General features: G+C 51.9%; 5 protein-coding genes across 5 annotated transcripts; 2 read left to right on the plus strand and 3 right to left on the minus strand.

Annotated features, from left to right (window-relative positions):
- Positions 1 to 511: 511 nt before the first annotated feature.
- Positions 512 to 1,828, minus strand: LDX57_002244 (uncharacterized protein; the record flags this gene model as incomplete). The annotated part of the gene is made up of 1 exon (XM_046083888.1): positions 512 to 1,828. One exon carries the CDS (start codon positions 1,826 to 1,828, stop codon positions 512 to 514), a length of 1,317 nt encoding a protein of 438 aa, XP_045939851.1.
- Positions 1,829 to 4,232: 2,404 nt separating this feature from the next.
- On the minus strand, positions 4,233 to 5,273 carry LDX57_002245 (uncharacterized protein; the record flags this gene model as incomplete). Its single annotated transcript, XM_046083889.1, has 1 exon — positions 4,233 to 5,273. The coding sequence occupies one exon, from the start codon at positions 5,271 to 5,273 to the stop codon at positions 4,233 to 4,235; it is 1,041 nt and encodes a 346-aa protein (XP_045939852.1).
- Positions 5,274 to 5,690: 417 nt separating this feature from the next.
- LDX57_002246 (DUF3425 domain-containing protein) lies at positions 5,691 to 6,873 on the plus strand (the record flags this gene model as incomplete). The annotated part of the gene is made up of 2 exons (XM_046083890.1): positions 5,691 to 5,802; positions 5,861 to 6,873. The coding sequence occupies 2 exons, from the start codon at positions 5,691 to 5,693 to the stop codon at positions 6,871 to 6,873; spliced, it is 1,125 nt and encodes a 374-aa protein (XP_045939853.1).
- Positions 6,874 to 10,135: 3,262 nt separating this feature from the next.
- On the plus strand, positions 10,136 to 10,993 carry LDX57_002247 (uncharacterized protein; the record flags this gene model as incomplete). Its single annotated transcript, XM_046083891.1, has 2 exons — positions 10,136 to 10,158; positions 10,216 to 10,993. The coding sequence occupies 2 exons, from the start codon at positions 10,136 to 10,138 to the stop codon at positions 10,991 to 10,993; spliced, it is 801 nt and encodes a 266-aa protein (XP_045939854.1).
- A 284-nt stretch (positions 10,994 to 11,277) lies between these two features.
- On the minus strand, positions 11,278 to 12,519 carry OYE32_2 (NADH:flavin oxidoreductase/NADH oxidase; the record flags this gene model as incomplete). Its single annotated transcript, XM_046083892.1, has 1 exon — positions 11,278 to 12,519. The coding sequence occupies one exon, from the start codon at positions 12,517 to 12,519 to the stop codon at positions 11,278 to 11,280; it is 1,242 nt and encodes a 413-aa protein (XP_045939855.1).
- Between the last annotated feature and the right edge of the window lie 542 nt (positions 12,520 to 13,061).

The raw sequence follows: 13,061 nt of genomic DNA on the forward strand, positions 1-13,061 counted from the left end.
CGCCATCCTTTGTTGGCTTTTTAGTACACCGGTGTAGTAATGACTGACAACCGGACTAGGATAGGGAGTCTGTTGGCAAGACAAAGGCGGCAAATCAGGAACGCCCTTCGTTTACCAACTAACTCGACGAGAACAACTTTGACACATGTTGGTTCGTTAGTCCGTTAGTAGGACGTTAGGGCAGGTTCCACTTATTCCGTAAATTAACAGAAGGCTTGATTTTGGCCCCAACCAGGATGTTCGGCTGGCTCCATGGCAAGCCTTGTGGGTCTTCACTTGATGACCCCACTGCGTACTATCAGGCTACAGGCTAAGTATATTACATGAGCGTGCCGTGAGGCACGAGTTGGTTCGTTCCTCTCTCGGACCTCAACCGAGTCAACTTGATTGAAACATGATTGTTGGAACTAAGCAGCGAGTACAACGATACATAGAGGAGGGTAACATAGTGTGGCCTGTTGTCTTACCCACCTCCTCCACCCTTCTACTCAGTTTCCACCAGGGCAGTCTTTCACTCTGCGACGACAAATGGGGCAACACTGGCCAACTTCTCGCGGGTTTCAGTGAGTTCTCGGTCAGGTCTGGACTGCGCGATGACTCCGGCCCCAGCTTGAACCCACGAGCGATGGTGGTCTTGGAATACGGTGCGCAGAACGAGCGAAGCCTCGAAGGAATCGGGTCCGTCCAACATTAAGACAGCGCCAGAATACAGCTCGCGGGGTTCGCGTTCCAGACGCTGGATCCCTTCCAACGCTGCCTGTTTCGGAATTCCAGACGCTGTGATTGAGGGAAAAATGACCGCTAAGGCATCCCATGGGTCCTTATCTGCTGCCAGTGTACCAGAGACCCGAGATCCCAGATGCTGCACGCTACCGCGGGCACGAACAGACATCAGGTCATTTGTGGCTGCCGTGCCAGATACACATATTTGATCTAGTTCCTGCATTGCTTCCTTGACAGACATAACATGCTCTACAATCTCTTTCGTATCGTGTGTCAATTCATGCGCCAGGCTTTCAACCTCCGCCGAAGTGCCGAGGCGCGATCGTGTTCCAGCGAGCGGTTCTGTAGCCACGATGCCATCCTGGACGGACATTACCAGTTCCGGACTAAAGCCTGTTGCCTGGAATCCGGCCTGGCTAAATGAAAAAGTACGGGCCGGATCGTTGGCCCGACGACCGCACAAAAGCGTTGCTGCCATGTTCACGCGACCCTCAAGACGGACGGCGCGCGAGGGGATGACCTTGGTATAACTTCCTTCTTCAATTTCCTCCTGCGCTCGCTGAACACGAGTGATATACTCTCCCGCGGAATCCGTTGTATCAATCCTCAATTTTGGACCCGGTTCTAGACAGGTGTCGCCGATGATCAGTGCCGACAGCTCCTTTAATTCCGTGTCGTTGGACCCAGTCAGAGTGACTTGATCATGGTGGAATGTGATCTCTGTGCGTGGAACCAAGAGACTTAGCAGTGGCCAAAGGCCCGACTGAAACGGTATTCCTCGGACGTGTGCGGCGTAGTTATACCCAACATGCCCGAACGCTTTATGGCCGGGTCGAGCGTGTTGGGAAAGAAAGTCGCGCGCCGCCTGAGCAAGGGAATTTCGAACCGGATGTTCTTCACGCCGCGCTCCGGCAGTGACCGTAGCGATCTCTCCTTTAGCGTCGACCAGCAATGAAGCCTGGGTTCCGAGGCCCAAATACCATGCACCGTGTTGCTCATAGGCGTAATAATCTTCGCCCTTGAACTTGGCTAAAACCACAGACACTCGTTCCACAAAACCCTTTTGTTTAGGATTGAGGGGAAAGGAAACCTGAGAGAAGGCCATCTCGTAAGACTGAAATGGGCGGCTTTGTGTGTTGTGAATTTTTCGACTCATGGGAGTACTTTCCTAGGCATTGGTGTTGGATAGGCCTGCTAGGCTTCTTAGGATCGAATGGAAGGGTGCAATTTATACGTGAACCGAAACCCTCGCCAATGCTTCCCTCTGTTTGCCACCTTCGCAATAGAACTACACTCCTACTAAGTGACGACGTCGTGGTGTATCTTGTCTGTACAGTAACTACTTGATGTCAGTGGCTTCATAAACTGCATCATCCCCCAATCTACCTTGATAGAAAGCTCTACGGGCAGGAGAATTGGGAAATACGCTGCTCTAAGACGTATCCAAATTTCTACTTACGTGCGCACGCAGAGCCCCGATCCTGCATGAAACCTGATATCGATTAGAGACACCACCGCGGGTAATTCCTGATTGTCATCACTATGATGTCGGCTAGCTGGTTAAGGTTTCTACCTGCGTCGGAGCACATATTGCGTTTCCCTGAAATATGCAAGGGAAACAGCATTCTAGTTCCACGTACTATCAGAATGTGGTTTCATGCGTAACTCCTTTCTCATCATCTTTGGAAAATGAAATCATCGAACAGGATGTGAATTGATTTTGAAGAGGAATTTATGTCTTTGTACACAGCCAGCCAATAGTAAAATTTCCAATCACGTTATCTGTCAGTCGAGACATCAGGATAAACCCCTTGCATCGGGAGATTTGCACCCGCTGTGCTGGGCTTATTATGACACTCGCACCGCTACCCTTGGCTTCCCAGGGTATAAAATGATGTTCACTCTAACATTCGACCCGTTAGTCTCTGGGCAGACAAGCCTTACAGGTAAATGTGTGAATTAATTTGGATCAGGCCATGTCCACTGTACCCGTGAATAGCTGATGTGGATGAAGATATGAATAAGACATGGTCGACGGAGCATTTCAAATTTATTGCGAAGACCCAAGCAGTTTTGCCCATATTTCAATTTTGCAGAGAATTGCTATGGCTCAATCTGACGATTATGTATTGGGTCGAGGCTTGGTGGATTCGGTCCGGTGAGTCTCATACTGTTACCTGCTCCATGCGCTCCCAAAAAATAGTTCACCATTGACCCTGGGCAGACTGGACGCCCAGCATCTGCTATGGAAGTTGCATCAGGGCTTCGAACTGCACCCGGGGATTCCAATCACAAACCATATGAAAATCGCCGAAATCGGAACCGGAACTGGGTTAGTGTTTCTCTGCGCCGCACGGCTGTTATATAGTTCCGCTTTCCCAAAAGCTCTAACGATCGTCAGTGTTTGGGTGTTCGATGTTGCTAAACACGTTCCATTCGGCGTGCGAGTGGATGGTTATGATATCTCAGATGAGCAGCTCCCACCCAGAGATCTGTGGCCGTCGAATGTATCACTTGGAGTGATGGATTCCCTGGTAGATCCTCCGCCATCTCTCAGGGGCCAATATGATGGCGTGCATCTTCGCATGTGGGCAAGTAATGTCCGAGAGAGTGACATTGGACCCGTGATCCGTCAAGCGAAATCCCTCCTGAGTAGGTCCGGTTCGCCACCTTCCGATGAGCAACGGTAACAAGACTTTGCGTAGAACCGGGTGGATATATCCAGTGGGAAGACGCCGACTTGGTCAACCCCGTCGTGCAAGGGGAGATAGCAGAAAGGTTCGACGCGAGGCTTCGTACCTTATTCCGTCAGGTCCACCTTGACTACAGGTAAGTTAGTGATGTACCGAAAATCGTACGGATGCAACAAGTCCGGAATCGCTGAGCTCAATGAATAGTTGGGTATCAGACCCTCCCAATCGCCTGCGTCAGGAGGGCTTGGAGGTTGTTGAATTACATCATGGTAGATTCGACTCTGACGCGGTCCAACTATGTACGAGAACCTACTTGATGGCCCTTCAGTAAATCCTCAATGGCATCAAAAAGTCCTCCTCTTTCGATATAACTTGCTCCGTGACGGAACTTGAGGCGGTGCTCCAGAAAATGCTTGGGCAAGCTACAAGTGGGATGATCTACAATTGGACACCAGTTAGCGTACTCGCACGTATGAACTGACAAAGCTCTTTGGACGTTGGCACTTCAGAGCGCCAGAAATGTTAGCACTTTCAACGGAATGAGGCATGGTTACAACTATGATCTAGAATCCCTGCAGTAACAGATGATATCACTGGAACCTGAGACCTTATGACAGGCCTATCCATCTAAGCTATCATATGCATACGAGTGTATAGCTCTCTGGCAGAATCTTTAACAACACGTGAAGTATATAGATTGAGAAAGCAAGCGACATGTTCCCCTTGTGTCATTACGTAGGCGAACCGAGCAGGTGATCAAATACGAAACAGACTCCATAAGCAGCCAGCTCCCAGGAGCGCTAAGAGACAACATCACTAAACTTTCTCAGATTCTACACATTCACTCGCATCCTCCAGTACCGAGGTTAGCTCTGCCTTTCCCCCGTCAAGGACCTGCTGCCAGTCTTGTGCATTGAGCCAGCTCGTAAAAGAAGGGGTCTGGACCGGGACGGCCAGGTCCCGCGGGTAGAGGACGTTGTCCAGACCTCCCATGTATCCAAACTCGGCGATGTAGGGGGGTGCATCTAGCACTTCCAAAGGAATTCCTAGCTCTCGATGCATATAATCTACACTAACTTCGACCAGCTCGGCTAGTCTACCGGTGGCGTGATTCCAGGCTTTCACGATGGCTTCAACGGTCAGGGAGGTGTCATAGGCGAGAAGCTTGACGCCAGGTCGCTCGTTCTCCACGAGAGCGCGGACGAAGGGACCGGTCGATTCGGAGGGGTTGATGATTGGGATCTCCAGATCTTTAGGTAGCGGCAGCACAAACTGGTACCGACCAGTCGAGGCATTCAGGGATGGCATGAAGAGCGGGTTTGTCGCGTATACGGCCGGGTAGATAAAGGAAGTCTTTCGGGCCAAGGAGGGCTGATCCCGCTCAATGTACTCCACAATCGTCGCTTTCGAGTCCCAATGATAAGAACAGGAGTATTTCCCACGGGAATGCTTCTTCATAGGGCCCAGTGCCGAATAGACAAAGCGCTCCAGGGTCGGGATCTCAGCCGCGGCAATGGCAGCGTTCTGCCCATGCAGGACCTCCTCTTGAAAAGCCTCATCGCTGGACTTGGACTGGCCTCCTGTGACCGTTGAGCTTCGGTAAGGGCCCCAGAAATCCGTATTAACAAAGATCGCATTGGCATTTGCGAAAGCACGATGCAGCGATGCAAGGTCGGCGAGATTAGCCTCTACCACGCCGGCCCCGAGCGACGCCAGGTTTTTGGCCGCCACAGAAGACACGTTGCGTGTGACGCAGCGGACATCCCAGTGATTGAGCTGCAAGAAGGTTCGGGCCACAGAAGAGCCTTGATTTCCCGTGGCACCGACAACGACGATTAGCTTGCATGGGGAAGACATGGTCTGGTCAAGGTCAAGACCTATATATATGAATTGCGGCGGAGGGTTATGAGAAGGGAGAAGAGAAGGGGATCTCAAGAGTAAATGACGCCGAAGAGAATATAAACAATAAGGAAGCATGATTCAACTTGACAGCAGGGGACTCAGGGCTTTTATAACCTTCGACGGCGCATGAAGGGGAACGGCCATCCTCATGCATCGGGGCAGCGGATGCCACAAATCTCAGGTGTCGAGGGGAGTAAGCCAGGCGATGAGTCATCCTGGCTGACTCGCCAAGCCCGACGGTGATTGGCCGTCACAGCGTAAGCCACGTGCCAAGAGGAGCTGACAAGACGACAAACTGCGCCTACCTGACTCCGTACTCTCGACAGCCTCATAGAAGTCAGGATGTAAGCCATCGATCGCCCGCTCTTCAGCATGGAGAGCTCTTCCGAATTGTTGACACGCAACGGCCGCCCTCCCGTTCGGCGAAAGCGGGTGGTGACGGAAGCTCGGAAAGAGCAGAACCGCGTCGCCCAGCGGGCCTACCGTATGTGATCCACAGATTGACCTTGCATCAATCCAACTGACTGGACGACCTACTGTAGGCCGACGACAGAGAGAGGAGCGGCTGAAGCAGCCACGGCCGCAGACAGCCCACCGTTTCCCCGTTCTCCAACCCCTGCCAACGGCACAGGTCCCCCCTTCGCACGATCGTATTCCACCGGCCTCCGCATCCTCGCTATCTTCGCGCGACCCTGCCTCGAGCTTTGCTTCCGATCTTGACCTGGACAATCTAGAATTCCTCGACCGAATCCAAGATACGGCACCGGAGTCAGTAAGCCCGTCGAGCCTTGCCGACCTCCACGTGCAGCCGAGTGGTGACCCGTTAAACATCGTGGGCATTGACCCTCTCGTTTCAAGTGACTTTGTCTTGGAGGGCGAGAATAGTCTTTCTGACCAGTGGCTCCAATTTTCTGACCAGCCACTACCGACAGAGGGCATCGCGGGATCGGACATTGACTTAAACCATCCAGCGGAGGATGACGGTGGGCATGGAGTAACTCAGCCGGCGTTTGCAGATCTCTATCTGAATCGTCTTCAGTTCTCCCAAATGGCTCTTCTACATGCGTGCTTCTTCAACGCACGCTGCCTGGGCATCGGCGCTAAGGAATTCTCCAGCTACTCCTGCTTGTCCTTATGCTCGCCCTTTTACCGTCCAGTCACGATGAGCGAGGACCCGAAAGCCTTGTTGGCGGCCGTCTCGCGGCCTTCGATCCCTCCTCATCTGCAGCCCACATTGCCCCAGGTGCTGTTTCCCCATCATCCGATTCTTGATCTCCTACCGTTGCCAGGGCTGCGGGCTCGTGCCATCATGCTGGCGGCCACGGCGCCTTTTCTGCTGGATGCGTTTGACTTCAAAAAGGACGTCGTCGAAGGGGGTCTGATCTGTTGGGCGGCCCAGCAAGGCGGAAGTAGTCAACCGTGGGATCGACGCAGCTGGGAGGCTGTGCCGTGGTTTCTTCAAAAATGGCGGCTGTTAGTTGACGGCCCGCAGAGCGACCTGTGGCAGCAAAGCGCCTGGTGGCAGGGCATGAGAGGCGAAGTGCCCGCCCGGTGAATGGACAGGGAGGTTCACTTGCGTCAACAGTCTCCCCTAGGTTGTCCCATGCTACTATGCTTGGTAGATCTTTGCCAGCGGCTTTCATGTGTAGGCCCCGCACCCGCTAACAGTGTCCATCCGCGTTGCATCGGTGCGGAACACAGCACCCCACGGGTGGTGAATGGAAAGACAGACGGCTCTTCCTTCGCGATTGGGTGGCTGCATGAGAGCGCGACTCTTTGGACCATCAGTTCTCAGTCTTTGTCTGATCCCGACCCCTTTCGAAGTGAGCAGGGTGCGGGAACCGGGACAAACCCGACATCTAGCCCTAGAATGATGCGTGGAGAAAGGGAAAGATGAGGGAACTACAGCTAATCTGGCCGTTCACCGCGGTAACATTTACGGCTCCAACGAATATCCATAATATCTATATCAAGTATATCAACACTTTCGGAAGCACAGGAGGAAAGGTATACAAATTCAACCCGAGATCAAGATTGTTTCGTCGGAAGACAGCTTGTATATTGTCTAAGGAGTAGCTTCTGGCTGTACCCAATATTATAGAGAGGTTTGAAGCTATACCCGAGCTATCGGGGACTTTTGGGCAAGAAGTGCAACCGCATCTGATTATGTACAAGCGACGTGTTTCACACAACCAATGAAAGGGATGACTTACGCCCGATGCAATACGGAGTATACATGCCTGAGTTATCATAGGGGCTGCATACCTTTGGGAGTTTGAACTGCTCGCAACCAAGGAGCTCTGGGTTTGTAACACCCGTCGTAGCGAAGCGAGCTGCAGCCTTTGCGGGATAGGCAATAGGGTGTAACCACTGTCTCAAAGAAAGGCGCAAGGACAATCAAGGAGATGCGAAAGACGGAGCATGGAAAAGCAAGGAAAACGCAAGTAACTGGGTTAACTGGGTTAACTGGGTCGAAGAAGCAGACGTAGACCGTAATCTGGGCTCTTCTAGGAATAGACCTGGCCTCTTGTCTGAGCTCTTTATGTGTTCAATTGGATCCTTTTGTTTACTTTAATCGTTTTTTCTGGGACGTATATCAAGCACCGCTGGATGCTTGAGCGTCGTAGGTGTTTAAGTTGGTCGAATTTGTACGAGGCCTAGTCACCCCCATCCACCTTTGTTCCTTCTGGTTCGGCCTTGACGAGTCACCTCTTGGTTGTACAGGGCAGTGACTGTGTTCAAGGCTGTTTTCCGACAAAAATTCCACTCCTTCCCTGACTCAACCATGCCTTTCACTACCACAAGAACACCTTCGTCAGGGTTGACGTGGGGTCTATGGTAAAGAATCTGGAACATCCCACCCTGCATGTTATCCAAGGCAAGAGTATATTTCTCGAGGCAACTTGCGAATTTGGCATGGCAGCCAATCCAGACCCAAGCCTCGAGTCTTCGCCAAACAGCATTCCTATTCATCGTGGCTAGTGTCTGGGGCCGGGGCTGAGAGGCCCGGCAGCCAAACAAAGCCGAGTAAATACGTTGCATTGAGTAGGATATGATCATGGATGGACGGTTAGTCAAATCCCGTCCACCCAAAGAGTGCTTTATATAGCCAACTGGGCGTTTTAGAGCATCTTTCGAGAACCAATGGCTCATGCGCATCGACTGTGCTGTTGATGGAAAACTCCGCTCTGGGGCGAAGACTGATGAAAAGTTCAGTATAGCACAACGACACGAGTACAAAGTGAATCTTCCGTGGACCGATTCCAGCTAGATCTAAAAGTATCGGAATGGAACCCATGCCCGCTTGAAAGTGGAATGATCATGCTCAAAGTCAGGTGCTTATGAATCGGTTCTATTTGAAGCGCGATAAAAACCACCCCGGTCAGTCATCCGGTAGGTAATGTTGAACAGAAGCATTGCGACACTAGAAGTGACTGGCCAGGACTCTTAGATCGTATTTGCGTCGTAACGCCTCGGTCCACCAAGCGAGTCAAGCTTCAACCTGGGAGGCTTATTTCTAGAGCTGCCCGAAACCCGATCATGAGACATCCAACCTGTGCGACCGAAGGCAATGGGATTTCCTTAGCGTGCTATATTGAGCTCCGACGTATTCTCAAAACCTTGTAGTAATAAATTGGTCTGGGCTGGTTCCGGTTTGGGTCATGGGCGTCTTTCACAGACCCAGCTAGCCTGTATAAAGTAAACCTCGATGCGAGAACCTGAGGCATGGCATCGTGTGGGCAAAAGAACGAACGATAGACGAATCCCATAGTTCCGAGCTCAATGTCGGCATGCGGAGTGACGAGCCGGACCTCTGTAGAACTTGAAATTCAGTGCTGTCATAGCTGAATCAGTTGAATAGATGAAACTCCAGACTCGTGGCACCAACGCAAGGTAACCAGCAGGCCTGCCAGAGCACATTCTCCTTTCAATCAGCTAGGACAAATGGTGTTACAGGAATACGGGCTTGTTCCACCAACCGCTCGCTAGAATCATCGCGCGAGTGGCCCTGGCACTGTCACTGGCCAGAGGAAGGGTGGGTGCACAGCGAGACACGTAAATAACTTGTGCTAGACAAACATAGGTTGTCGGGAGTAAGCCTCCCTAAAAAAGGGAGCCACAATTCATCCAACGCAACGAGGCCGTCACTCCGAAAGTCAATCAGAGACAATTCATACGATCGCTCCACATCGAATAACAGCGAGGATCGTTTGCTAGGAGATAAATTAAGCTGTCCCCGCAGTTTGGCCTGCTAGTTATCGGTTCCCACGCCAGCAGCTCCTCGCCAACCGAGTCGCAGTGTTTCCTTTCTCGTCATTTAAGAAAATGCAGTCAATCCTCCAGCAGATAAAAGACCTCTATGCTGGATCAGATGCCAAGGGTCGCGCAGCAATCCACCGTGACATATACCGCCTACAAGGGTCAATGTTATCAGAAATGGAATTTATGATTCATTTGGCAGCCAATGGTGTGAGTGGCATCGCCCGAACTTTGAGAAGTCCTTTTCCAGCTGATGTAATAGCAGCCGGTCAAGTATGCGATGGCCAAAATCGGAGTCGATCTCCATATATTCGAGCTTCTGACGGAGAAAGATCGGCCTCTCACGGCTTCGCAGATAGCAGATTGAGTGGCTGGGGCCCCAGGACTTCTGAGTGAGACAAAGAAGATATCCTGGTGGGAAACAATAGGCAGTCGATCGGCGCTAATGGAGACCAGAGAGAATCCTCCGGACGCAGGCAGCGTTGCACCTGATCGACCAGACCGGTGCTGATACATTTCGATCAAATCGAGTAACTGGACTTCTCTCCAATCCGGACATGAACTCGCTGCTGCGGTTTCAGTAAGTCAGGATATCCGCCCCGAAGCCAATCTATAGCAGCGACTCACGCGATTATAGACAGCCAGTATTTGGGCCTGCATACCAAGCCCTGCCAGACTTTCTGCGAGCTAGGGAATATCAGGATCCCATGTCCAACGACGTCACGGCGTTTCAGGTAGCTTTTAAAACGGAGCTGACGTTCCCGGAATTTGTGAAACAGCATCCCGAGCACCTTGAAAATCTACACAAGTCTATGCAACAGTCCTACGGCAATCAATGGACCGACGAGTTTCCAGTGGAAAGTGAGCTGGGTCAGTGGGGTCAAACTGGAAACGAAAGGCCGCTGCTTGTTGACATTGGCGGCGGACGAGGGCAGCAGGCCAGCGCATTCAAGAAGAGATTTCCCGGTCTCCCAGGCCGTGTGATTGTGCAAGATCGGGCGGAAGTAATTGACGGTGCGGCTCAGATTGATGGAGTTGAGTTTATGGTGCACGACTTCTTTGTGACTCAGCCGATCCTAGGAGCCAAGTTCTACTATCTCCGGTTTGTACTTCACGACTGGCAGGACGATCTCTGCGTCCAGATCCTGCGGAGTATTGTTCCTGCCATGGGCCCACACTCGTGTATCGTTCTGGACGAAATGATTCCTCCTGATATAGGCATGTCTTTCTGGGCTGCCTTCATGGACACTGCTATGCTTGCGACATGTGGCGGATCAGAGCGCAGCGCAGAGGACTGGGTTAGGCTCCTTGACCGTGCAGGACTGCGGATGCTGAAGCTGCTGGAATACGATCCGCAGAATCTATCCGTAATCATGGCCGTTCCCAAGCCAGAAGAAAATGCAAGTTGTATATAATTACCAAACCCGCGATGGCGACCGTGGACTGAGGATGGCAGTGTTTATTGCACCATGGCTGGGCATAGGAAGGATGTCACCCCACCACTACTGGTGAACTAAGTAGAGCGGCCAATGGTCCATTCTGGGAATAGCAAATACGATTGAATTATTTCTGGCTCCCCTCGAGGTTCGAAAGGGTACCTAAATGCGTTTCCGATGGGACTCGGGCAAAGATATTTATGCAACGTTGAATCCGTAGATATATTCCCGTGGGGGGCATCTGCAGTGTAGAGGTCTTATAGTTAAAGCGAACTCGGCTTCGCCTTCTTGCCACGGCCTTCAAAGGCCCAGTCAATCTGCGTTGCCATCCGGACTTTGACCCCCAGTTCGTTGGCAAATGCGCGGACCAGGCCTGGATTTTGCTGGAACCACCTTCCGGACTGAACAACATCAATTCCCGACTGCAACACCTCCTCCGCCAGGGAGCCTGTCTTGATGCCACCTACGGCGGACACCAGAAGTTTGTCGCCTACTGCACTTTTGATATCCCGGGCAAAATGCGCCTGATAAGCCGGACCGGAACGAATGGCAATGGCGGATTTGGCATGAATACCCCCTGAGCTGACATCCACCAGGTCGATGCCATGATCTGCCAGGAGAGGAGCCAGCCGTACTGACTGAGCCAGCGTCCATGACTCAGAGAATTCTTGCCTCAGACTTTCGTCGAACTCGAACCAATCGGTGGCACTGATGCGCACGAAGACGGGCATGGATGTCGGAACCGTAGCCCGAACGACATCGCACACCTCCAACAGTAGCCTGACCCTGTTCTCAAAGCTGCCCCCATAATGATCCGTTCTCCGATTGCTGACCGGACTCAGGAACTGATGCAGGAGATACCCATGGGCGGCGTGGATTTCGATTGCGTCGAAGTTTGCCCGTAGAGCTCTTTGAGCAGCCGCTGCGTAGGCATTCTTCAAAGTCTCAATCTCCTCCAAAGATAGAGCTGAGGGCACAGTGTTGATGCCCTCCTCATGGGGGATAGCCGACGGAGCGACAAGGTCGTCTGGCCATCCCCCAACTTCCGTGACCGCCATGGCGTTGCCGCTCAACCAAGGGGCCACGGCGCTGCCCTTCCGACCGGCGTGGGCCAATTGGACGGCGATCTTCTGATTCTGGCCGTGGGCGAATTCCGTGATGCGCTTCAGCGGCTCGATATGAGCGTCTTCGTACAGTCCGAGATCCTGCGGTGTGATGCGGCCGATTTCCTGCACTGCGGTCGCTTCGATGATTGCCAGGCCCGGTCCGCGCTGGATGATTCCGCCGAGGTGTGTCAAATGCCAGTCGTTCGCATAACCGTCCTTTGAGGAATATTGACAGAGGGGAGCCAGGAAAAGGCGATTAGGGAGCGTTAAACTGCGGATGGAAATAGGGCTGAACAGCTTGGTTGACCCCTCGAGTTGCGTGCCAGCCGGGGGCTCTTGGACTGGCGTATAGTATGAGATGCCGGAGGCAGCGCGATTGTCAATCTTGGTCTGCATCATGATAATGATTCTCACACAGCTCAGCTGGGGTCTGATGGATGTGTCGAGATGCAAAGGACTTGTTTACAGCTCATATATAGCTTGAGGGCATTATTAATATAACATTGGATTAGTAATGGTACAAGAGCTAACACTACATCTCGTCATCGCGTGCCGCCATGATTGGCTCACGATGTGGACTCTAACCAGACTATCTAATGCTAGACTGGCTCGTTCTACCAATATTGAATGAACCTTGGCGATCGACAAGATCTGAGCATCCACTTGGACTAATAGACTGGTTTAATTCTCTTTGTTGCCGCTGGCTTGATTGGCCCGAGGGTGATGCAAGGAACATAAGCCGTTAAACATACGCAATTGCTGAAGCCGTTCCGTGCAGTAACCATGGGTAGAACCCATAGGTACGGCGATTCTCCTTGATTAACCGAATAGTACCGTGGTAGTAGAGGTGGATATAGGGCCTTAAGTATTTATAGATATCTAAGATAGAGCTCTTATATCTAGATATTGGTCCAGTAATAATAGCCCCTCTCTTTCTCTTT

Source organism: Aspergillus melleus, assembly GCF_016097325.1.
Source record: "Aspergillus melleus strain CBS 546.65 chromosome Unknown contig1, whole genome shotgun sequence".
NCBI lineage: Eukaryota > Fungi > Ascomycota > Eurotiomycetes > Eurotiales > Aspergillaceae > Aspergillus > Aspergillus melleus.